Source organism: Medicago truncatula, chromosome 3 (assembly GCF_003473485.1).
Source record: "Medicago truncatula cultivar Jemalong A17 chromosome 3, MtrunA17r5.0-ANR, whole genome shotgun sequence".
NCBI classification, from domain to species: Eukaryota; Viridiplantae; Streptophyta; class Magnoliopsida; order Fabales; family Fabaceae; genus Medicago; species Medicago truncatula.
The window spans coordinates 39387856-39414426 of record NC_053044.1 but is presented as its reverse complement, the minus strand read 5'-3'; the positions used below and the strand labels follow the sequence as shown (position 1 = coordinate 39414426).

General features: G+C 32.2%; 3 protein-coding genes and 1 long non-coding RNA gene across 6 annotated transcripts; 2 read left to right on the top strand and 2 right to left on the bottom strand.

The window, feature by feature from the left end:
• Window positions 1-1321: 1321 nt before the first annotated feature.
• Window positions 1322-6499, bottom strand: LOC11442193 (5-methyltetrahydropteroyltriglutamate--homocysteine methyltransferase 1). Of its 3 annotated transcripts, none has more exons than XM_003601293.4 (11): window positions 6320-6499; window positions 4798-5151; window positions 4452-4539; window positions 4105-4232; window positions 3629-4020; window positions 3182-3345; window positions 3026-3106; window positions 2764-2930; window positions 2568-2673; window positions 2197-2447; window positions 1322-2097 (listed from the first exon to the last, which is right to left on the bottom strand). In XM_003601293.4, the coding sequence occupies exons 1-11, from the start codon at window positions 6457-6459 to the stop codon at window positions 1527-1529; spliced, it is 2442 nt and encodes an 813-aa protein (XP_003601341.1). In that variant the 5' UTR covers window positions 6460-6499; the 3' UTR covers window positions 1322-1526. The 3 variants fall into 3 exon arrangements, with proteins under 3 accessions (XP_003601341.1, XP_039687459.1, XP_039687460.1); XM_039831525.1 differs by having other exon boundaries at window positions 4798-5154; window positions 6326-6498; XM_039831526.1 differs by lacking the exon at window positions 6320-6499 and adding an exon at window positions 5909-5931.
• A 2096-nt stretch (window positions 6500-8595) lies between these two features.
• SCP1 (Serine carboxypeptidase 1) lies at window positions 8596-17297 on the top strand. The gene is made up of 14 exons (XM_039832076.1): window positions 8596-9016; window positions 9441-9548; window positions 9652-9926; window positions 10018-10379; window positions 10508-10603; window positions 10717-10819; window positions 10992-11141; window positions 14152-14566; window positions 15010-15117; window positions 15215-15489; window positions 15584-15945; window positions 16061-16173; window positions 16298-16422; window positions 16651-17297. Exons 1-14 carry the CDS (start codon window positions 8629-8631, stop codon window positions 16801-16803), a joined length of 3033 nt encoding a protein of 1010 aa, XP_039688010.1. The 5' UTR covers window positions 8596-8628; the 3' UTR covers window positions 16804-17297.
• A 75-nt stretch (window positions 17298-17372) lies between these two features.
• Window positions 17373-18670, bottom strand: LOC112420462 (uncharacterized). The gene is made up of 2 exons (XR_003010560.2): window positions 18274-18670; window positions 17373-18108 (listed from the first exon to the last, which is right to left on the bottom strand). It is a non-coding gene; the product is annotated as an uncharacterized lncRNA (long non-coding RNA).
• A 1955-nt stretch (window positions 18671-20625) lies between these two features.
• Window positions 20626-24191, top strand: LOC11433220 (serine carboxypeptidase 1-like). The gene is made up of 7 exons (XM_024780005.2): window positions 20626-21203; window positions 21826-21933; window positions 22028-22302; window positions 22398-22771; window positions 22889-22981; window positions 23154-23259; window positions 23472-24191. Exons 1-7 carry the CDS (start codon window positions 20822-20824, stop codon window positions 23625-23627), a joined length of 1494 nt encoding a protein of 497 aa, XP_024635773.1. The 5' UTR covers window positions 20626-20821; the 3' UTR covers window positions 23628-24191.
• Window positions 24192-26571: the final 2380 nt, after the last annotated feature.

Here is a 26571-nt window from a genome sequence, read left to right as displayed (position 1 = left end):
ATGCTTTGTGTAAGCCATGTGGTGTATTTTGAAGCCTATTTTGGTATTTTGTCTTTTTGTTTATAGCATTCATTTTTTTATAAGAAACATTCGTTTTGAGAATAAGTATGATACATTTTGACATCCTATGATATAGGTGGAAATTGGAATTGAGTGTTAGAGAAGTAATGTTATTGTTTGTTGGAACAAATTGTTAAAGAGAAAGGAAGAATGGTTGGTGTCCGTCAAACTAACTGTGTTCTTGCCTTCACTAAAATGGATACAAAGTTGGAGATACTCCAAAAAGTAAATTTGATCCTATGCTCAAAATGGAGATTATTCTCTGTGAAAATATACCTTTTTTTTTTTTTTTTAGAAATTTTGCTATAACTTGTTTTTCTTTAAATGATTCTCATAGACTTAATATCAACAATTTTCTAGGTAAACTATACTCACGCAAATCTAAAGAGAACCAAAAACAATGGTATTTACTATTTAGTATTTAAAAATGTTACTTTGACATAAAGTTGACATCAAACATCACATATTATTAATTTATTATCTCTTTTTTCAATCAAACCAACAATTAAATTGAGTGTATTTTTATTCGAGTTTCTATATACAGTGTTAATTTTGTGTCTTAGTATATTTTTTTAGTATAATCTACCAATTATTTCTCCCTATAGCCTTCTTTTGTAGATAATAACAAAACTCGCTTAAACAATAAACATATATGATAAAAAGAAACACAATTTATATGAAAAAAATATATGTTTTTGTATGGTAATCAACTCCACATTTCTGTTGCCTACATACTTTCTTATGCCATTTTGCTTTTCTACACTTCACCGACCTAAGTCCTAACGTACCTTACTTAAATTTAAGCAAAAACAATAAAAATGGCTTTTTTCAAAAGTGAGCTTTGAAATCATATAACACGATAAAAAATAAATGTAAATGCCGCCAAACAAATTCGACTCTAAACTTTTTGTTCTCAGTTGAGCTATACAACCATAAAGATTTTTTTTCTAATTGATTGGAGAATTTAGTTTTTTTTTTCTTTCCAAAACAAAGACAAGCATTGTCTTGTCGAAGCTGTAGTACATTTTCCATTCAGAACAATTAAAAGAACATGATCTTATAAAACTTCAATTGTAATTCTAATGTAATTCCATTCCAAACAATTAGTATTATTATTGAGAAAACTTATCAGATTATTAGGCTAAATTAAGTATAATATATGTAAGTTAAGTATCTGCCTAAATCAGAATAGCATTACATGACCAAATCCCCATCCCCACCCCACCCCACCCCGTTATCCAACAAAACATACTAGAAAAACTGAAAAACAAAATAGACAACTTAACAGCTTATTCATATGCCTGTTCATATACTGTAAAATGCATACCTACAACAAAAAGAGCATGATGTGCGAGAACAAAGGACGGACACTTATATAAAAAATTATTCAAAATATATAGCATTTAGTTTTCCAACTGGAGCACGTTCTCTCACATAGATAGATGACTTTGTAGTCTCATTATCAATCACTTTGAACTAGCTAGCTGTTTGCGAATGAGCTTGGCAGCATCAACCATGTTGGTGAGAGCAGGCTTAACCTCAGTGTATTTTCGCGTTTTAAGACCACAATCTGGGTTGACCCAAAGGATGTTGCTTTCAAGAACAGCAAGCATCTTGTTGATTCTATCAGCAATTTCTTCTGTGGGTGGAATCCTTGGTGAGTGAATATCATAAACACCAGGACCAATGCCAGCACCATATTTAACCCCCTCACGGAAGACAGATAACAACTTTTCATCTGATCTGGAGTTCTCAATAGTGATCACATCTGCATCCATATCTATGATTGAGTGAATGATGTCATTGAAGTTTGAGTAGCACATGTGAGTGTGAATCTGGGTAGTGTCTTGTACACCACAGTTTGTAATCCTAAATGAGTGAACTGCCCAGTTTAGATAGAAAGACTCCTCAGACTTCCTTAGAGGCAAACCTTCTCTTAGAGCAGCCTCATCAATCTGAATGACGGTAATACCAGCTTTCTCAAGATCCTCAACCTCATCCTTTATAGCCAAAGCAATCTGGTAGCAAGTCTCAAATCTAATAACAATAACAAATGCATAATGTTAAATGAAACTGATACTGCAAAATGAGTTTCATTCAAACTTGCACAGCAGCAATAAAGATTCTTTTGCATACCTAGGCTGGTCATCTCTAACAAAGGACCAGTTTAGAATTGTAACAGGGCCGGTAAGCATTCCCTTCATTGGCCGTTTGGTCAAACTTTGAGCTGTTGAAGACCAGAAGACAGTCATTGGCTTGGGACGGCTCACATCACCATAGATGATTGGTGGTTTGACACAGCGGGATCCGTAGGATTGCACCCACCCGTTGGCAGTGAAAGTAAAGCCAGATAATTGTTCTCCAAAATACTCAACCATGTCATTCCTCTGAATTGCCAAAAAAAAAAAAATTCAACTAACAAAAATTTATAGTTTTGGATCGTATTTGCACACAAGAAAGAAGCCCTCATTAAACCACTTTATAAATAACAAATATCAGCTTCATACCTCGGGCTCTCCATGCACCAAGACATCAATGTCAAGCTCTTCCTGGATCTTCACGACATTGTTTATTTCCTCCTTAATGAAACGGATATAATCCTCCTCAGAGATCCTATTCATATAATGACATATAGCAGGTTAAGTGTTAAAATATGTGATATTCATGGAATGTGGTATATAACTTAAGAAGACTTATGCTTACTTCTTGGCCTTGAACTCACGGCGAACCCTTCTAAGATCTGCAGTCTGAGGGAAAGATCCGATTGTAGTGGTTGGAAGACTAGGAAGGTTCAGTTTCTTCTGTTGCGCATCCAATCTAGAGCTGACACTAGTGACCCTTCGATGATCTGACCCCTTAAGAGCAGCAGCCTGAGGAAACGAAACTAATATAATTTAAGAATTCTACTAGCTTAAAATTTATCAGATACGGAAATAACATAAATGAAATCATGAAGAGCACTAACAGCCTTTTGGACATCCTCATTTGTCACCCTTGGGGAGGACTTCCTTGAAACCAAAGCAGCAGCATTAGAAGAAAAGTAAACCTGCAAAATGTCACACGTTAAGAAGCAGAACAATATCAAGAATGAGTCAAAACATCCTTAGAGGGTATGATGTACCTCATCCTTTTGTCCAGACAATGCCTTGGACAAGGCATTTACTTCAACTATTTTTTGTGCTGCAAAAGCAAGCCAAGATTTAATTTCTTGGTCCAGCTTGGTCTCATTCACCAGATCAACTGCAGTGTGAAGAAGAGAACAGGATGTGGAAACCACAACTTTCTCTGCAAAAGAAAATGATAATTCAAATTTAGATTGTAGCGTGCTATATATATGTTGGGTCACTGGGGGAGCTTTGGGGGACCGTCCACATCGAGGCTAGAACAATTGCACAAGCAAGAGAGACACCACACTTTTACCCAAAACCTTAAGGCAACGGGTTTATGGGTCCTCTTACTTATAAGGTGTTCAACCTTTACTGTTTTATCCGATGTGGGACATATAACTCACACTTGTACACAACAGCAATATATATCAACCGAACAAGAGAGAGTAATTTATAAGTACCCTTTCCAACGATGTCCCCAAGTTCCTTCAAGGTGTTCAGCGAAGATTCAAGATTATTGGCCCAAATATTTCTTCCATCAACAATACCAGCAAAAAGAAGTTTTCCAGATGGAAATCCTTGCTTGATCAAATCAAGGGTCTTTGTTCCACGGACAAGGTCAAATCCATATGCAGTAACAGCCTTCAAGGAGGTGAGTGTTTTGTATGCTTCAGCCGGGACATCAGCAAAGTATGTCTCAACCAGAACATTCAAACCAGATAAAGTTGATTCTAGCTCTGCATAAGCATAATTAAATGCTTGTAACTGATGAGCATCAAGATCCTTGACAAGGGTAGGTTCATCAAACTGGATCCAAGTAGCACCAGCAGTCTTCAGTTCAGTAACCACTTCCCTATGATAAATTACAAAGTACGATTAAAATTTAAAACAAATAAAATACATGATTCAAGAACATATCAGTACATTAAGGCCTTACTTATAGACAGGAAGGATCTTGTCAATTAGGGAAAGAAGTGAAAATGACTTCTCAACACCCTTAGCTGGTTTTGACAGCAACAAGTAGGATACTGGTCCCACAAGAACAGGTACGGTATTAACTCCTAGCTGCATAGAACCAAAATACATTTTATAAACATCAGTCAATGAAACGAATAATTCAAAATAAAATTCTCTTGTAACAAACATTCTTCCCAGGTTTCAATCTTCTTTAGTATATCATTGGTCAGGTAGTGAAGATTCTTCAAGACCAGAGTATTCAGTAGTTCATTAAAAATAATTAAATCAAATTTGAGATACTTAAGCTAAAGCAATTTTTAAACTTACAGCTTTGGCCTCGTTGTATTCATCCACTGCCTTGTGTGATGCATAGGAGAATTTAACATCTGGACCCAATTCAGGAACAATGAAATGGCTGTACCATAATAGAATGATTTTGTCACACTATGATAAATATCAAATCAAACTACCAAAGTCAACTTGTATTTATATATTTATATGAAATACAATGATGAATATAATGCATATCAAATATATATACATTCTTTCAGTCATTTCAAATTACTACAATACTACGTATAGTTATGCATATGCATCAAAATATCCATTCCTACACCTTTCTGAAATGTATAACTTAAAATTAAGAAAAACTTTTCTAACAGGAGTTACTTACTAGTTGGTGTCAAACCACTTGGTCATTTCCATAGCTGGCACAGATGCATTTCCTCTCGCCATGGAGAAGTAAATATCAAAACCAATCTCCCCACCATTCCATTTATATCTGTCAGGAACTGCACCGAGCATGGCTGTTGTGTCCAATACTTGATCATAGTATGAGAAGGTGTTGCTTGGAATATGCTGAATTCCAGCATCGGCCATCTGCTTCCAGATAGCTGATCTAAGGTTAGCAGCAACCTGCTTCAATTCCTCAGCACTACTCTTTCCATCCCAAAATGATTCCAGGGCAAACTTAAGCTCCCTCTTGGGTCCCATGCGGGGATAACCAACAATATGGGATGACATCGCTCTGTTATTGCAAACACACAATTTGAATACATCATAAGGCCACTCAATTAAGGTAAAAAAAAATGTTTCTTGCAAATCTACTACACATTTGTAAAATGATGACAAATCAATAGGAATATGACATTCATAGTTCATAGAAATACGTTGGTTCAACACAGCCAGATAAATCAATGAAGCACAAGATTTATTAAGAAAATCGGTGAAGATCAAATTACAGACAAAAGGCAGCAGAGTGCATGTATATTGCATGTGTAGGAACCAGATTTAACAATGTCTAATTTTATGAACCAGCTCTGCCAAAAGCTTAAGCTATCAGGTAAAGACACACATGTGACATGATAGTTTTAATATTATATCTTTAACAAGTCTTTTCATACAAGAGTCCTCTAGTCTAGAAGCGTGGATGATGCACAATCCCACCAACCTTGAGCTAAAATTCAGCTTTTTAGTAGCAGCAAAAATCAAACTCTAGATAACTTGGTGATTGAGACTTCAATAGAATGTAAACAAGAATAAACTTTAGATCATAATTTTAACATCTTCAACACGAAGAAATGTATGATTCGAAGACCTCAAATTGCCTTGACCATCTAATTTAGGACATCAGATTCTAACTAATAGTGCGGGCGATATTAAAGACATTTGTAATAAACATTGACCTTCAGATGTGCAGTTACAAGTGAAGAATAATGTAAATGTATCATAATGTGCATGCAGCTTTCCATATAACAACTAATTGTAAAGTGAGAAAACTATACATGCACATGCGTCTGTGTCGGACACCGAACCCACAATTGAAGTGTTGGAGCTACGTAGCAAAAATTCCTCAAAATTCAAACTTTAATTCAATTATAATCCTCATAACATAAGAGGTAGAAATCATAAATAACAACAACTAGTAAAATTGTGAATAAACCCATTTGAAATAGTTAAACTACTCTACTGAAATGAAGAATAAAACCAAAAGGGTACCCATATAATATAATTAACAGAACAAAAACCAAGTTACCAACTTTAACATGTAAAAAGCATAAAAATGAAATTTTGAAGACATCAAAAAAGAAAAATCATAAAAGGCAAGCTGAAAACATAAAAACTCATTTCTGGGATGAAAGTAACCAGCAAAAAAAAAAAAAGAGAAAAGAAAGTGAAAAGGTAAAGTTTGAAACCTGGAAGAAGAAGAAGAAGCACGAACGGAGAAACGAAGAAAGGAGCGTGGTGGTGAGTGATAGTGATGAGAGAAAGAGAGAGAAGAGAGTGAGAATTTGAAGGACGGCGTGAGACACTGGAATGATAATACTTTGTTCATTTACACGCAACCACCCTTCTCTCTATCTCATTTCTTTCTTCTTCTACTTTTTTTATTTTTATGGAAATTCTTAAATCAATTTTAATTTTTTAATTACGTAGAGATTTTAGTTTAAGTGTTTGCTATTTGTAATAATAGAGTCAAATCTTGAAAAAAATAAAAATAAATAAATAAGAAGTCGAATAACGAAATTCATATCAATAATAGATAGATTGGTTCAAGTGGTAAGAAACTTGAACCGTTGTTGGAGATTTAATTTTTGATCCATAAAAGGAAACTCGGATGAGATGGAAGAACTACTTACCTTATATCTTCATTAATTTTACGATAAAAATTAGTCACATATAAGAGGAGTCAAAACTTCACATCAATATCATTAATAATAAAAATAAAATAATGAGATCATTAAATAATAAAAATACAATTGATCTTTTATTCGAAAATTATGAACGGATATATGTGTAATTCTTGATATTCATTATCAATGCTTCATGGTAAAAAGTGTTTTTCCTCCTTAAAAAAAAAATTGTTTTTCCTTTCTAGTGAATCAATTCTCATCGAAGTGGGGGAAAGGACGGTGAATGCGAATCAATTCTCTATTTTCAAAATTATTTAAGTATGATGTTTTGTTAAAAAAAAGTTTATCTACACTTATTTTTTACTTAATTACAAACAACACACACAGAAATAATATTTTATTATTGAGAGCACCAACCCCTTACAGAAAGAGTGAATAGGCAAAAAAAAATCCTAAAATTGTAATTTTCGTCAAAAATCCCCTGACTTTTATGAAACTTCAAAAAAACCCCTTGAAATTGTTAAACGTTAGTCAATTACCCCCCTCCATTTGTTTTGGTTGTTAAATGATTTTTTTCTTTCTTCATCTTCTTCCTTCCACTTTTTTCATCATCTTCATCAATATTCATAAAAAATCCAGAAAAAAATTAAGAAACAACAACCATTAACAACATCACCATCATCTCATTACTACACCTCCACCACCATCAACAACAATAACATCACCTAAGTTAAAGCTAAAATTTTAAAGTTGTTTTCTCAAAGGTATTAAAGTTGAATGCAAGGGACATATTCACTCATAAGAACTTCACAATTTTCATGGAAAGCCTATTTTTTGAAGTTACCGTATTTCAAATTAGGAGTATTCTTTAAATTAGAGTTGAAATATGACCCAGATTCAATTTTTGCATAAATAGCATAATCAGTTCTTTAAGTTAGCACATTTATAATTAATTATGGATGTATAGTAATGAGATGATGATGATGTTGTTAATAGTTGTTGCTTCTTAAATTTTTTCTAAATTTTTTTATGAATATTGATGAAGATGATGAAAAAAGTGGAAGGAAGAAGATGAAGAAAGCAAAAAAAAAAAAGAAAAAATAGTCATTTAACAGCCAAAACAAATGGAGGGAGGGGGTAGTTGACTAACGTTTGACAATTTCAGGGGAGTTTTAAAGTTTCTTAAAAATCAGGAGAGTTTTTGACGAAAGTTACAATTTTAGGGGGAGTTTTGCCTATTCACTCCTTACAGAAACAATGCTCTTAGAATCTAGAATGAAGGCATGTATGAATGAAGGACACTTATTAGATATTTTTGGATACCAATATTTCGCATATATTTTTGGATACATAGCTACAAAGTATTGAAATTAAATTTTAAATTTTTAAAAAATATTTTATGAACTTCACATATAAATATCTTAGAAAAGATGAATAGTAAAAAACTAAAACAATGTTATAAAAATTTAGTTGAGATTTGTATGATTCAATTAAGATGTGAATCAATTGAATCCGCATATCTGTATGATATCCGCACTTGTACAACATATTCGTAATTCATAGAATATCCGATACTGCATCAATCATAAAAATAAGTTAGAGGAAAAAATATATAATTAACAAAGTTAATTACAAAGTGCTAAATTGTTAAATAACTTGATACATGATTCTAGAAAAAGGAAAACAAGAAAACAATTACATTCAAGGAGAAGAAACTAATTTAAAATCAGCCGGCTGATCTATGCATGGTCAGTGGTCAATAGTAATGTTATCACTTCTTGTTTCTTTCAAAATTGCCACTATTTTTCACCTATAAATAAATAGTTAGAAACTAGAAACTTAGCTTATATAGAAATCAAGTTGAGAACAAGATGGAGAAGGTTTCTCTTTATGCTTGTTTAATACTCAACTTGAGTTTATTGGTTATTTTTCCATATAGCAAAGCTAGTCAAGCTGATAAACTCAATGAGTTTATTCTGTCTAGAAAATCTCAGAATCCTCCCAAGACTCTTTCTTGGGAAGAGGGAGATGCATTGAAAACACTTTTTTCTTCGGCTGCTTATGTTGCACCACCTCAAGAGGAGCTAAGACTAGCTGACAAGATCGTCACATTGCCTGGTCAACCCTATGGAGTGAATTTTGACCAATATTCAGGCTATGTCACAGTTGATCCTGAGACTGGAAGAGAACTTTTCTATTATTTTGTGGAGTCTCCATGTAACTCTTCTACTAAACCTTTAGTATTATGGCTCAATGGAGGTAAAAATAGTCTCATAAACTTCTTATCCTCATAGCTGTTGTTCTTATGTATGTCTTTTATAGTTTTTATGTTCTTTTATGTATATCTTTATATTTACATTATGATCCTTGAGATTGTGAAAATTTAGGAGGAATATAGTTACCATGTGATTGCAAAGACCTGAATATTGCAACTACATTTGCATTAGTAAGTAAATTTACAACACCACACAAGATAAGAAGAATTTATAGATTATCAGTTAATATTTGATTGATGACATAACTTCATATTCATAGTAGTGGTGAAAAGTTTACCTAGGCTCAAAAAGTTTAACAAATTTCACTAACAAGTTTATGATTTGAGTCTACAGAAGCTCAAAAAGTTTACCTAGCCTCTCAAGTTTAACAAATTCGATTACGACAACATAATGTTTGAACCACACAGGACCTGGCTGTTCTTCACTTGGGTATGGAGCCTTTCAGGAGCTCGGACCCTTCAGAGTCAACTCTGATGGAAAAACACTATACCGTAACCCATATGCTTGGAATGAAGGTGAAACAATCATCATCATCATCAATATAATTACATTGTTTCTTTATGATGCATTTCTGAGACATGAATATCTTACAAACTTATATCATTATGAAATATGCAGTGGCGAACGTACTCTTCTTGGAATCTCCAGCAGGAATAGGATTTTCCTACTCAAACACAACATCTGACTATGACAAATCAGGAGATAAATCAACTGCCAAGGATTCCTATGTCTTCCTTATCAACTGGCTGGAGAGATTTCCACAGTACAAAACAAGAGATTTTTACATAAGTGGAGAGAGTTATGCTGGTCATTATGTTCCTCAACTTGCATCCACTATTCTACACAACAATAAACTCTATAAGAACACCATTATTAACCTCAAAGGCATTTCTGTATGTTGATCAAACTTCAAAAGACTAATAATGCAATATAAATCACAATCTCATATATCTAACTTCATTATCTGTACATACAAAATTTCAGTTAGGGAATGCTTGGATTGATGATGCTACAAGTTTAAAGGGGTTATATGATAACTTGTGGACTCATGCTTTGAACTCGGATCAAACTCATGAGTTGATTGAGAAGTACTGTGACTTCACTAAACAAAATTATTCAGCAATTTGTACCAATGCAATGAATATGTCCATGATTGAGAAAGGAAAGATAGACTCCTTTAACATCTATGCTCCATTATGTCACGACTCTACTCTGAAAAATGGTTCAACTGGTTATGTAAGTAATGATCTTGACCCTTGTTCTGATTACTATGGCACTGCCTATCTAAATAGACCAGAGGTCCAAAAGGCTCTTCATGCAAAACCTACAAATTGGAGCCATTGCAGGTAATAATCTATAATCACTTTTAAGAAATTGCAAAAATAGTACTATTTGTCTAGAATAGACACCTCTATAACTGTAATTTTTTTCCTATGCTAATCAAGAATGTGTTATTTTTTGTGACAATTCATAGTGATAGTATTAATCTTAATTGGAAAGACAGTCCAATTACCATCCTACCCACCATCAAGTATCTCATCGATAATGGCATTAAATTATGGATATACAGGCAAGCTCAATTTCATATAACATGTAGAATTTTGTGTGAATAAGGAGATATTGCAATTTTGTTTTATCAATTCCAACTCCAAAATTTAGAAACTAGAATGTGTTCTCCTACAGTGGTGATACAGATGCAGTGGGAGTCACAATTTCAAGATATCCAATCAACACCCTTAAGCTCCCTATCGACTCTACTTGGCGTCCATGGTATTCTGGAAAAGAGGTACTGTCGATAATTTCTTAATTTGTAAATTTGAAAGACTAAATTAAGTAGTAATCCTTACAACTTCGAACAACGAAATGCTAGTTTACTCGATATATAGTTGATTTATTGACTTTTCTTGTAGACCAAGTAATAACATTTTTGAAACGTAGTCAAATTATTATAATGACAGATTGGAGGATATGTGGTGGGATACAAAGGATTAACATTTGTTACAGTGAGAGGAGCAGGACATCTTGTTCCAAGCTGGCAACCTGAACGTGCTTTGACTTTGATCTCATCATTCCTCTATGGAATCCTGCCTGCTTCTGTTTCACCATCAAACTAATTGTTTCTAAGCATGATTCACTTTATAATCTATTTCAATGACACCAATATTGTAATAAAAAAATATTATCTAAATTCTTATTTTTTTTAATGATTCCAACAACAATCTTTATTATATAAAAAGTTGTTTAAGGGTATAATTGGGATAAAGAAATAAAAATCAAACATATATACATATATATACACTCATATCGTGTTTGTTACATTTTTTAATATTTAAATTTATTCTTATCATCTTTTAACATGTGTTATTTGTATTTAAAATTAAGGGCATTTTTGGAAAGAGAAAAGTCAGCCCAAAAGAGTTGAAAGAAGTTATTTTATTTAGGAAAAATAACGGAAATTAAGAAAATTGAAAGTTGTAATAAATTTGTTTGTAATTGTTATTGTTTTTACAATTTTATCCTTTAAGAGAGATAGTTAGTGTATGTTTTCAACATGATAATTAATGTTGATCGAAGAAAAAGATATAAAATAAATAGGGGTGTGTTGGTAAATAATTAATGTATTTGAAAATATCAAAAGAATCTTATAAAAAGAGACAAAAAAAATTCTCAAAATATCTTATATTTAGTGACGGATGTAGTATATATTTTAGATATATGGGGTGACGGAAAACGGAAAAGGTGGCTGCAGAGTTACTTTTCTGGAAGTTTAGCAATTTTTTGTTTATAAATGACTAATTTGATATGAAAAAATGAACTTATACAATAATAGTTAATCATTAAAATCGATTAATGCGAAGTCTGACCCTGTAAAATAAAAAAAAATCATGTAATTTAAGATTCTTATTATTTTTGACCCCATAATATAGTTGAAGTCTAAAGAAGTACTTAGAGGTTGAATTTTTTCCATGATTTTTTCAAACATGTTTAAGACGTTAAAATATGACATTACATAAAAAATTAGAATTTTTCAACTAAAGACGAATTAATTATGAATTTTTATAGCGCTAAAAACTCAAAAAACAAAACAACGAAAACCTCAACCTAGAAATTAAATTTTAAGCTATTGTTTGCAGAGACATCTATAGAAATACATAAAAGGATTTGATTTTTTTTTTTGCAGTATTTCAAAGATGTTTCAATTTATTTTTATTTTTCAACCAAAATGTGTGAAATTGCAATTTCTTTCCGAGTAATCAAATGTATACTCACGGGTCAAATTCCATCCTGTAATTTTGTAGGCATAGTTAGAACATCATAAGAACCTTCACCATGAAGTTTTGGAGTTTTTAAAAGAGATACAAATTAATTATGAATTGTTTAAGAAACTCATAATAATGGGAATAAAAATTCATAATTTTTTTTGTGCAAAGCCATATTTTAACATCCTAAGGATCTTAAGAAAAAAAAATCACGAAAAAATTTAATTTCTAGATCACTTTTTTGAACCACACGTATATTATAGAGTTAAAAATAAGAAGAATATCAAATTACAAGATTAAAATATATATTTTTTATTTTACAGGATCATTTTTCAGACATCACGTATTTTACAAGGTCAATTTTAACGATTAACCCTAATATTTTTAAACAGATTATGGATTTAGTTCATATTTGGGATACTTTGATTTTAGTTCCAAAGAAACTAATTGCACGAATGCATTTCCAAAACTTAAAAAATGATTTTTGGGTATATCATTTAAGTGTGTCTATAGTTTATGGGGTATTCACTCAATTTTTAAAGGTTCAACAACCTTTTACCTACACATATCATCCCTTATACATTGAGGTTAGGTTGCTTAACTAATTTAGGGTAAGAGACAACGAGTTAGAGGACCTAAATTAAATTCGCGAAAAAGAAGAAAAATTAGTCTAACAATTAACAATTAAAATATGGTTTCGGTTATTGAAAATATGCTTCGTTTTAGTTTTAGTCCCTGTAAATCTTTTTTGTTGTTTTTGGTCCTGCAAATATGTCTCGTTTTAGTTTTGGTCCATAGCCCCACTTTTGTGATGATTTGCACACGTGATAGATGATGAATGAACCCATTTATCAGAAAAATAGTCTCTGCAAAATCTTTTAATTTTTAAAAAGGTCTCTGCAAAATATTTACTTTTGAAAATAGTCCCAACAAAATATTTTGCAGGGACCAAAAACAACAAAAAAAAATTACGGGGATTAAAACCAAAACGAAGTATATTTGTAGGGACCAAAACCATATTTTAGCCTTAAAACATTTTAAATTGTCACATAAATTAAAAATATTAATTGATTTGGTAATTCTAAATATTTTGATTTGTTGTGTATGCAAAATTATTTTGGATCAACAACCAATCACTATTAAACTCAAAAAAAATATCACTCTCACTTCAAAATTTCATATTCTTTTTCACTGTTACACTCTTATGTTTCTCTATCACTAAGTAATGTTTGAACATTAAACAATTGTTTTTGTTCAAGGAGTCTGATAATATGAAATTCGGCTATGAAATAAGTATAACTTGACTTAGAATTGTTCCATCCTTGAATCAAATTTAGATTTTTTCGAACGATTCGTCATTTGGTGGAACTCATTAACCACTTAAGCTCAATAACTTGGTTAACACTTAACACTATACAACTTTCTTTTAATGCTTTCTTAATGTGCAATTCCTTTAACAAAAATTATTACATATTAAATTACATATGACACACATAAATAAGATTTTAACATAAAGAATACTACCTACCTCCCTCAGAAACTAGAATGAAGATACAGTACAACTGCATCAACCACAACAATAAGTTAGAGGAAAAAGTATATCATTAACTTTCAAAGTTAATGACAAAGTGCTAAATTGTTAAATAACTTGTTATGATTCTACAAACAGGGAAACAAAGACAATCCATTGCATTCAAGAAGAAACTAAATTAAAACCAGCCGGCTGATCTTGCATGGTCAGTAGTCAATAGTAATGTTATCACACTCTTGTTTCTTTCACATGCTCCAACAACAACAAAACAAGTCATGCAAAATTGCCACTGTTTTTTATCTATAAATAGTAAGATAAGAAACTTAGTATATACAAAACCAACTTAAGAACAAGATGAAGAAAATTTCTCTTTATGCTTGTTTATTACTCAACTTGAGTCTCTTGGTTATTTTTCCTTATAGCAAAGCTAGTCAAGCTGATAAACTTGATGAGCTTTTTCTGTCTAGAAAATCACAGAATCCTCCCAAGACTCTTTCTTGGGAAGAGGGAGAAGCATTGAAAACACTTTCTTCTTCTGCTGCTTATGTTGCAGCACCTCAAGAGGAGCTAAGACTAGCTGACAAGATCGTCACATTGCCTGGTCAACCCGATGGTGTAGATTTTGACCAATACTCTGGTTATGTGACTGTTGAACCTGAGGCCGGAAGAGCACTTTTTTATTATTTTGTGGAGTCTCCATATAACTCTTCAACTAAACCATTAGTATTGTGGCTCAATGGAGGTAAAAATAGCCTCACAAACTGTTTTATGCTGATAATAACTTTTGTCCTTTTTTTAGGGGTTTTGTCATTCTGTGTGTTTCTTCAACTTTTTATGTTTTCTACTGTATCTTTGTCAATTTACATTATGTTCCTTGAAATTGTGAAAATTACCGATGAATACAGTTACCATGAAGTTGCATAAATGTCTAAAACCATAATAGTTCGACTAAAACTGTAGTAAGCCAATATACAACACCAGACATGATAAGAAGTATTGATCGATTACTACTTAATGTTTGATCGATAACATAACTTCATTTTCATAGTAGTGAAACATAGTAGTAAAACACATTTGATTTTACTAACAAGTATATGAGTCGAGTCTACAGAAGCTACACATGTTTACCTAGACTCTAGAGTTTGAAAAATTTGATGCTGATAACATAATATTTGAAACACACAGGACCTGGCTGTTCTTCACTTGGGTATGGAGCCTTTGAGGAGCTAGGACCCTTCAGAGTCAACTCTGATGGAAAAACATTATACCGTAACCAATATGCTTGGAGTGAAGGTATGACAATCATAATCGATATGATTAAATGTTTTCTCCATTATGCATTTAAGAGACATGAACATCTAACCAATTTATCATTATAAAATATATGCAGTTGCAAATATACTCTTCTTAGAGTCTCCAGCAGGAGTGGGATTTTCCTACTCAAACACAACTTCTGACTATAAAAAAGCAGGAGATAAGTCCACTGCTAAAGATGCCTATGTTTTCCTAATCAACTGGCTGGAGAGATTTCCACAGTACAAAACCAGAGATTTTTACATAACTGGAGAGAGTTATGCTGGTCATTATGTTCCTCAACTTGCATCCACTATTCTTCACCACCATAAACTCTATAACAAAACCATCATTAACCTCAAAGGCATATCTGTATGTTGATCAATCTTCAAAAGACTAATAATGCAATATAACTCACTATCACATATAACTAACTTCATGATTATTTGTACTTCAAATTTTTCAGATAGGGAATGCTTGGATTGATGATGCTACAGGTGACAAGGGGTTATTTGATTACTTCTGGACTCATGCTTTGAACTCAGATCAAACTCATGAGTTGATTGAGAAGTACTGTGACTTCACTAAACAAAATTATTCAACAATTTGTATCAATGTAACAGATTGGGCCTTCATTGAGAAAGGAAAGATAGACTTCTATAACATCTATGCGCCATTGTGTCATGACTCTTCTCTGAAAAATGGTTCAACTGGTTATGTAACTAATGATTTTGACCCTTGTTCTGATAACTATGGTATTGCCTATCTAAATAGACCAGAGGTTCAAAAGGCTCTTCATGCAAAACCTACAAATTGGAGCCATTGCGGGTAATATTCTATAATCATTTTTAAGAAATTGCCAAATAGTACTATTTCTTTGACATCTCTATAATTGTATTTTCTATTCTAATCATTAATGTGTTATTTTTTATGACAATTGTAGTGATCTTATTACTCACTGGAATGACAGTCCAATTACCATCCTACCCACCATCAAGTATCTCATTGAAAGCAACATTAAATTATGGATATACAGGCAAGTTCAATTTCATTATTGTATAAAGTGTTAACAGTGTTATGACAATTTGAATTCACAAGAACAATAATATAACATGTAGACTCTTTTGAACAATGAGAGGTTGCAAATTTGTTTTATTAAAATTCTAATTGCTAAATTTAGATGATGTGTTTTCCTACAGTGGTGATACAGATGCAAGGGTTCCAGTCACAACTTCAAGATATGCAATCAACACCCTTAAGCTTCCTATCAACGCTTCCTGGCGTCCATGGTATTCTGGAAAAGAGGTACTGAAATCTGTCTATTTAGATTTTGAGGAAGAGACTAAATTAATTGATATTCTTTAATTAAAGGGATTAGTTTGTTATTCCATAAATTTGAAGGACTAAACTGTTCGTTACTTACAACCTAGAGTACAGAAATGCTAATTTATTCAATATATGGCTGAGTTACTGACTTTCTTCTTGAGCAAGTAATAAGATTTTTCAAACGTGCCCAAATTTTAATAATGACAGATTGGAGGATATGTGGTGGGATACAAAGGATTGACATTTGTGACAGTAAGAGGAGCAGGACATCTTGTTCCAAGCTGGCAGCCAGAAAGGGCATTGACAATGATATCATCATTCCTCTATGGAAGTCTGCTTCCTACTTCACCATCAAAATAATGGGTTCTAACTTCTAAGCATGCTCCATGTTTCAATTTTACTTCCTTGAAATGCACTATGCAAAATCGACAAGTTAGATTGTAATAACAAAATTTAGTTTGAACTTTCAACTACAATTTTTGTTACATATCAACTGATTAAAATCTACTAGTGTTTCGTGTCTTGATTTGTGATGTCACACTTATGATGAACCAAATTGGCTGATAAGAAAGCTCAATTGTTTGCTATGGTTCCCATAAGTTACTGCCACCATATACTTATTACATCTTTATATTTCTCAAGGGAAATTTGTAAGAAATTTAGTTTTTCCACTTCTCTTATATTCTGTTTGGCAAGGCCAACCGATAACTTATAGCATATAAGCTAGTATTATCAAAGTAAAATTGTTTTGTAACCACCAATCTATCTGCGTTTACATCGTTTCTTCAGTAGTTTATATCGTTTTTTCATATGTGCATTTGAGTTTATTTATAACTAGATTATAACTACCACTGTTTTCCTACTAAGTTCAACAAGAGTTTTTAAAATACAAACTAAACACATGCTAACATTCATTCAACACATCAACAAACTCTATAACATCATTTCTACCTTATAAAATAATTTACTACCTTTTTTCGAATACAGCAAAATCAATTCCTAACTGCAGCTGGTGAACCCCATGTAATAGCATATAAAAATCTCAAATCAATGCTTTCTACTACATCCACATTACATATAGGTGAGGACCACGATATTTTGGCAAGCACAAAACGACCCTCGTTATCTCTGGTACAAACCAAAATAAACACGGTTTCGTTGTTGTGAAAACAAAGCATCAAGATTGCATTTATATCTTCCCTCTCTAGATGCATCTTGTGCATTCTCACTTCCCTATAGCTCTTGTCCTGATAAGCTGCCACTCCTGCCCAATACGTGTACAGTATGCCTCGGATCGACACTATTAGCCAATTTCCAGTCATCCCTACTAGGCATTTCATCAAACATCTTCAACGCTAATTCAAGCATACCCATCAATCAAAAGAGTTCCAACACACTAAATCTTTATCAACCATGGAATCAAACACATTTCTAGCCAAAACCATGTCACCTAATTTAGAATATATATTGACTAAAACTATTCTGCACAAACTTCTGAAGAATGAAGCGTGAGGGATGTAAGGTTGGTTTCTTGATGAATGAAAGATGCAAGTTTGGTTGAAGGAGTTCAGTTGCGGACCATACTCCGTCTTTTTTATCAATTACTCTTGGGGATGTGTGTTTTTAGATGCCATACTCCGGTTTTGGGGGAAGTGCTCTAGTAATCTGGAATAATTCAAATAAATTCTTTTAAAAAATGAGACAAGATCTTTGTTCATGCAATCAATGATGTCTACCTCTTCGACTATAAAGACAGTTAATTTCTGTATGAATTTGGGTTTTATGTTACAACCAATATATATAATACTACGGTTCAGTTTACAATGATACCTGTGAATCGTACCATGAGGTTATTGCCCCCGGCACCCCCAAGTTGCGCCCAACAACAACAATTGGGCCAAACACATGGGGATGTCGGAGAGAGCTTTTCAACCTTCGCTACGGAAAACCTCTTTGTCTTATTAGAAAGCTTTTGCTTCTATTCCAAGAAAGAAAAGTTGCCAAAACGATTATTGCTAATTTGGCATATGACTTTGGATGGGCAGGAATGAGAGAGAATATTTTTGGAGAGAAAATTGGGTTACTTATGTTTTGTTTTATGAATGGTTTTCTAATCTTTTAGAATGTAGAGGTAGATGAGTTTGTTTTGGTTTCTTGAGTACTACTTGTACTTTATCTTCGTTGGTGGTGAACTTATATCTTATCTAATTGAATACAAGCAAGTGTTTTACAATTAAAATGAAAAACAAAATGCGCCATCTAGCCAACATGTCTCTTGGAATATATTTATGGAAAATGCTAGATGCATCGAAAGATAATTTCACGAATCCATCACGATTAACTCTTATTGGTTATTCTTGACAAAAAAAAATAAAAAATACTCTTATCAAGCTATATTTCGTGAAATTTGGAATCAAATTACCAAAGCAGTTTTGCCACATGGTTCGTGAAATTTCAAGATTAAAGAATTCAAACTACGATCACAAAACATGGTTCATGAAATTTCAATACTAAGGAATTCGTTTAATTGATATAACATTGCTATATTTGTTTATTATAAAGAGGGCTATAAGTCTAAAAAAGAAAAACTATACCGAAACTAATCGGGGAACATCCTGCATTACTCTATTTTTATATGCTATATCAATGGTTATTTCGGAAAAGAGTATTTAGACTCTGGACTTATTAATTAAAAGTTGAGTAACTCATTCTTGGAATAAGTAAGTCTGTGTTTGGTATACTGGTGGTGAGAATTGATTTTGATAGAATTGAGTTTGAGAGTTTGGTATATCGGTGGTGAGAATTGATTTTGATAGAATTGAGTTTGAGAGAATTGATTTTTATTAAAAGTGAGTTTGATATGAATTGATTTATGCTTGGATACACTAATGTATAAGTCATTCTTATGAGTTGATAATGTTTGGATGGTTTAAATCAAAATTGATTTTGAATGTGTAATGACCAAAATATCATTTTAATTGTATTTAAAATTAAATATCTCATTTTATATAATTATTTCAAGTTATCATATTTAGATTTTTATTGCTTCATTAATCATTATTAATAGTACTTATCTCTCGGTTCATCTTATTATTATTTTCTTATTAATTAATTAATTAAAACCATTTTCAAAAAATCATCTTCAAAAAACAAATAAGAATTCTCTAGAACTTCTCCTTTAATTAATAAATAACAAATATAATGATGGGTAATTGAAGTCATTTATGAAGAAGACTCCAGACTCTCTCTGTGTGTAATATACTACGCATTTCATGTTGCTCTATGAAGATGTTTAGTTTCATGGATGGCATCATCCTTTCTTCCCTTTTTCTGTTTCTAATTTCCCAAATTTTTGATTTTTACATTTATATTCTCTGTTGAAGCTTCAATAGAGATTTGGGTATTTCCTCATTCTTCCTCCCCACTTTTGTTTTTCACCAAATCTAGAAAAATAAGGAGATTTTTCACTAGATCTGAAAAAATAAGAAAGTGTTGCATAGAATAAACATTGGAGTTTGAGAAAAAGAAAAAAAAAAAAGGAGATTGTGTTGAATCATGGGTATTTATGGAAAATATATTTCTTAACAAAAAGCAAACTCCAGAATTGCTTTTAGTTGCCGCAGAAGCTAAAATTTGTGGCTTCCAGTTAACCCATATTTTGGATGTGAAATTGCTTTTTCACAATCGCTTTTGATTTTATCCAAACACCACTGGAAAAAACCAACCCACTTTGAGAGCACAAACGCTCAACCAAACAGATACTAAGTGATGTAACTAAATTACTTTTCTTTTAAAAAAAAACATTTGTGTGTGACTAAATATTTTAAATTTAGGGTCGAATCGCATGACATTTTTTCATTCGTGTCCAACTAAGTATTTCTATCAAAAGTTTTGCATGGAATATCTCATAATACTCGACGTGACATTAGGACCCCATGATACCGGGTTACCTATCATAATCTTAAGTTTGTTTTAAATGCAAATCATTGTAAGTTAGTGAATATGCTCTAGGTTTGTGGCCATGAGGATACTCTCATAAACTGTGATGAAGATACAGTACAAGTGCATAAACGGCAACAATAAGTTAGAGGACAAAATATATTTATCATTAAGTTTAAAAGTTAATCACAAAGTGCTAAATTGTTAAATAACTTGATATGTGTCTAGAAAAAGGGAAACAAGGACAATCCATTACATTCAAGGAGAAACTATATTAAATCAGCCGGCTGATCATTGCCTGGTCAATACTAATGTCATCGTTCTCTTGTTTCTTTCACATGCCTCCAACCACAACAAAACAAGCCCTAAAATACTTTCACTGTTTTGTATCTATAAATAGATAGAAACTAAGATATATGGAAACCAAGTTGAGAATAAGATGAAGAAGGTTTCTCTTTATGCTTGTTTACTACTCAGCGTGAGTTTTTTGGTTATTTTTCCATATAGCAAAGCTAGTCAAACTGATAAACTTGATGAGTTTATTCTTTCTAGAACCTCACAGAATCCTCCTAAGACTCTTTCTTGGGAAGAGGAAGATGCATCTAAAACAGATTCTTCTGCTCCTTATGTTACGCCTCAAGAGGGGCTAAGGCAAGCTGACAAGATTGACACATTGCCTGGTCAACCATATGGAGTGAATTTTGACCAATATTCAGGCTATGTCACTGTTAATCCTGAGGCTGGAAGAGAGCTTTTCTATTATTTTGTGGAGTCTCCATATAACTCTTCCACTAAACCTTTAGTTTTGTGGCTCAATGGAGGTATAAATTGCCTCAAACTTTTTTATGCTGATAACTTTTGTTATTTTGTATGCATTTTATAACTTTTATGTTATGTGATTTCATTTATTTTTTATATTTACATTATTATCCTTGAAAACACAACATGACATCAGAAGAAATGATATATTATTTCTATCAAAATAAAGAAAGGAATGATATATTATTAGTTAATATTTTGATTGATGACATAACTTGATTTTCATAGTAGTCAAACATGGTAGGGTAGCACATTTTTACATAAGAACAAAATATTATTTTTATATTGAAAATGAAAGAACATAGTGAAACCTGGTTATTAATTTATTTTGAGCATCATGATCTAAACTTACCTCTTGATGAAATGATTTTGATCATGGTTAGAAAAACCTCGAGAAATCTTTTACGAATTTACAATTATGAGTCATAAAAACGAACTACCTCACATGAATACTCCTTTTATAGTGAACTCTTATGAGTTCCGGTAAACTCTAATTAAATCTAGATAAACATTTGATTTTACTATAGCAAGTTAAAGAGTTGAGTCGACCAAAGATAAACAAATTTACCTAACTCTCGAGTTTGACAGCTTTGATTCTGACAACATAATGTTTGAAACTTACAGGACCTGGCTGTTCCTCACTGGGGTATGGAGCCTTTCAGGAGCTAGGACCCTTCAGAATCAACTCTGATGGCAAAACACTATACCGTAACCAATATGCTTGGACTGAAGGTGAAACAATCATCGATAGAATGAAATTGTTTCTTATGATGCATTTATTCTTAGACATGAATAACTTACCAGTTTATCATTATGAAATATGCAGTTGCAAATGTACTATTCTTAGAGTCTCCAGCAGGAGTGGGATTTTCCTATTCAAACACAACTTCTGACTATGACAAGTCAGGAGATAAATCAACTGCCAAGGATTCTTACGTCTTCCTAATCAACTGGCTGGAGAGATTTCCACAGTACAAAACAAGAGCTTTTTACATAGCTGGAGAGAGTTATGCTGGTCATTATGTTCCTCAACTTGCATCGACTATTCTTCACAACAATAAACTCTATAACAACACTGTTATTAACCTCAAAGGCATTTCTGTATGTTCTTCAAACTTCAAAAGACCAAGTATGAAATGTAACTCACAATCTCATAAATCTAACTTTATTATTATCTTTACTTTAAAAAATTTCAGATAGGGAATGCTTGGATTGATGATGCCACAAGTTTGAAGGGGTTATTTGATTACTTTTGGACTCATGCTTTGAATTCAGATCAAACTCATGAGTTGATTGAGAAGTACTGTGACTTCACTGTTGACTTCACTAGTGGAAATACTTCAGCAATATGCAACAATGTAACAGATAGGGCTTACACTGAGAAAGGAAAGATAGATTTCTATAACATCTACGCTCCATTGTGTCACGACTCTTCTTTGAAAAATGGTTCAACTGGTTATGTAAGTAATGATTTTGACCCTTGTTCTGATTACTATGGCATTGCCTATTTAAATAGACCAGAGGTTCAACAGGCTCTTCATGCAAAACCTACAAATTGGAGCTATTGCAGGTAAAAAATCTATAATCACTTTTAAAAAATTGCAAAATAAACTCTTTGTTTTCACACTTAAATAACTGTGCTTTTCTATGCTAATCAAGAATGTGATTTTTTTATGACAATTCATAGTGAAATTAATTCTAAATGGAAAGACAGTCCAATTACCGTCCTACCTACCATCAAGTATCTCATCGACAGTGGCATTAAATTATGGATATACAGGCAAGCTCAATTTCATTATATTAAAGTCTTAATTAACATTACTATGACAATTTGAAAGCACAAGAACAATAATATAACATGTAGACTCTTGTGTGAATAATGAGAGGTTACAATTTTATTTTATCAAAATTAAAATTCCAACTCCTAAATTTGATAATGTGGTCTCCTACAGTGGTGATACTGATGGAAGAGTTCCAGTTACATCTTCAAGATATTCAATCAACACCCTAAAGCTCCCAATCAACGATGCTTGGCATCCATGGTATTCTGGAAAAGAGGTACTGAAATGAGTCTACAGAACTAAATTGATTGACACTCATTATTTTAAGGGATTAATTTGTTATTTCATTAATTGGAGGAACTAAATTGTTCGACTTTTACAAATTTGAGTTCTAAAATGCTAATACTCGATATATGGTTGGGTTATTGACTTTTCTTGTAGACCAAGTAATAACATTTTTGAAACGTAATCAAATTATTATAATGACAGATTGGAGGGTATGTGGTGGGATACAAAGGATTAACATTTGTTACAGTAAGAGGAGCAGGACATCTTGTTCCAAGCTGGCAACCCGAACGTGCTTTGACTTTGATCTCATCATTCCTCTATGGAAGCCTGCCTGCTTCTGTTTCACCATCAAACTAATTGTTTCTAAGCATGATTCACTTTTCAGATTTACTTCCTTGAAATGCACTTTGTGCAAAATCTACTAGTTAGATTGTAATAAACAAAATTCAGTTTGAACTTTCAACTAAAGATTGTTGTTACATATCAAATCTTGAAATGCACTCTGTGCTATGGCCATATTACTTGGGTTTGTGTATGGCAATATTATAGGCTCTCCCTCACTTGTTGTGAGAGTGTATTGCTAGAACACCAACTAGTAACAGAAGAAATAAAGATGTAAAGGATTTGATCACTTCAATATTGTTTTAAGTAGAAAGCTGGAGTAAGTACTTCTTTCAGAATTCAGATACAATAGTAACCGTCCTTATATGTAAAGTATTGTATATTGGCTTCAAATTTGGGTTTGGAAGAACAGAGAAATCGTGACACGATTTCATCAACGTGTCACGATTTCCCAGGCAGTGAGCATGGTTTGCAGGGTGCTCAATCGTGTCACGAGTTTGAGAAAACGTGACACGATTTTCAAACTTGTTGGGTACGTTTTCAGGATAAGGTTGGTCGTACATTGAGATGTACGCACCAATCGTGCCACGTTTTGGCCACGTTTTGGAAAACGTGACACGATTTTGACAGCTGAAGACTGCTATATAAGTGTTCTTGTGCAGTTTTTGAAGGTGAGCTTAAAGTGAGAGAAACTTGGATTACAAAGGAGATGTAACTTTAGGGTTGAATGTCTTTGTAGTGAGGATCTTTTGGGTTGGGAAACATTGTAAACACCTTGGGTAGTGAGATTTCACCATTGGAAGGATCAAAAGCTTCCTTTTGTGTTTTCTCTTAGGATTCATATTGTGAGAGTGGGTGACACAAATGGGTAGAAATTAGGTTTTGTTCTAGTGTAAGCTTATAAACTAATTTCTTGTAACTCTTTGTAACACTTTCATCATAGTGGATTGGAGAACTGCCCCTCCCAAATTAGGTCATATTGGACCGAACTAGGTCAACAATCTTTTGGTGTGTTTGTTCTTTTCTTTCATTGCTCATCTTTGTGTTTTGATTATGCTTGTGGTGTTGCTCTACACTTAGATCTAGGTCTGTTTTTGTTGTTGTTACTTGGAGACATTTTACACATTGATTACCACCTGCTTTGCTCCACATATCTTTGTTTTTCATTGGTGTGGTTTTTACCGGAATTCACAACATAAAGGATTTTTTTTTTTTTTTTTTACAAAATATGTAAAGGATTTGATCACTTGCAGAATTGACAAGAGCATCGGGGTCATACCTGAGCAACTATTACAACAGAAGAGATTAAGACAGCTATATTGTTGTAAAAATATGATATGCTATGTATTTTTGCATTAGACATATATGATGTGTCAATCAGAGAATTTGGGGCTATGATTTAATAAAGTATATTGAGCCCTTTGTTATAGCTTTTCTTAAAATGGATTTTTGTAGTGTAATATGTTTTTGTTATAATTTTTTTAATAAAGAAATTTTTAAGGAAAGCTTCAAATAAAAAATCTGTTTAAATAACTTATCTTAAAATATCATTCTAAGTATTTCATCATTTTTTGTTATAATTTTTTTTTTTATACTAAATTTTGCAAAAATCTCTAAAAAAAAATAAATTATTTCAAATAACTTTTCATAAAAATCATTTTTGAAAAATGTCATTTTGAAAAAATATGTAATTTTTACTGTGTAAAATCTCGAACAATGAATATTTAAGTTAGTGAATGTCAAAATCTCTTTTTTAACTTATATCAAATGAGTTTAAAATAACTTCTACTATTTTTGACTAAATTTTCAAAAAAATCTATTTTTAAAAATACAAAGAAAAATCTTTTTTTTTTTTTTTTTTTTTTTTTTTTTTTTTTTATAATCTAAAACAAACTGGCCCATTATAATAATAGATAAATATTCAAAAGTTTCCTTTCATCCAACAATTTTTTTATTTTTTTTTGACAAGATTTCATCAACACTTGAACATTATATATACTCTTGGACATGAACAAGAAGTATATGTCATTGACAAATTTATCTTAGCTTAGACACGTAAGAATTGATTGAAGACCCATTTTGCTCCCTAACAAAATATACACGGGTCAAATTTTATTTTATTTTTTTTGGTACAAAAAAAATGACCCTATTTATCACTTTACAAAACTAAATCAAGACAATTTAGTTCTTCCGTCAATATTTTTCTTCAATCATTTTTTTTTTTCTTTTTATTTTTGAACTATGACTGGGAATATGTGACAATTAAGTTATCTTACTGTCTGTCATGTGTATTGTTTACAAAAACAAGGGACAAAATTTTGAGGAACCAAATTGATACTTTTTTTTTCTTTCGGGTCATCTTTCTCGGCCAAAACAGTCTTCGATACCTGCCAAAAATAAAATAGAGTGTTTAAATTTGTGGAGGACTAATTTGACCCTGACGCATATTGTTAGATGGGTCTTCACTCCGTAAGAATTCTATGAGAAAAAAATGTATGGAAAATGTTAATGAGTGTTCCTAGGGTAATCTTTAAATATCTTAGATGGTAAATTTTTATAAAAATTTGTATGTTCAATTTATTGTAAAATTGAAGTATTTGACTCTTTTAAAGAATAATTTATTAATTTGAAATCTGTTCGGCGAACAATCATCACCAAGACCCAAAATGTTTATGATTCTGTTTATTTAAATTTTATAAATGACCAAGTTGTTTGGGCTCTAGTGGCAATGAGCTCATTCCAAGGACGTACCTGGAGAATACCAGGTTCGATTCATAGGGGGAACAACGTTTGGCCAGTGCGCATGCCTCTAAGCACGAGTCGAATTAGTCGTCCATCTTTGATGGATCGAAAACCGGTGCAAATGTAAAAAAAAAAAATTATAAATGACCATGTAATCTTTCCAAAATAAAAGTGTGACAACATAAAAACACAAAAATAGTTTGTGACCTCAGAACGC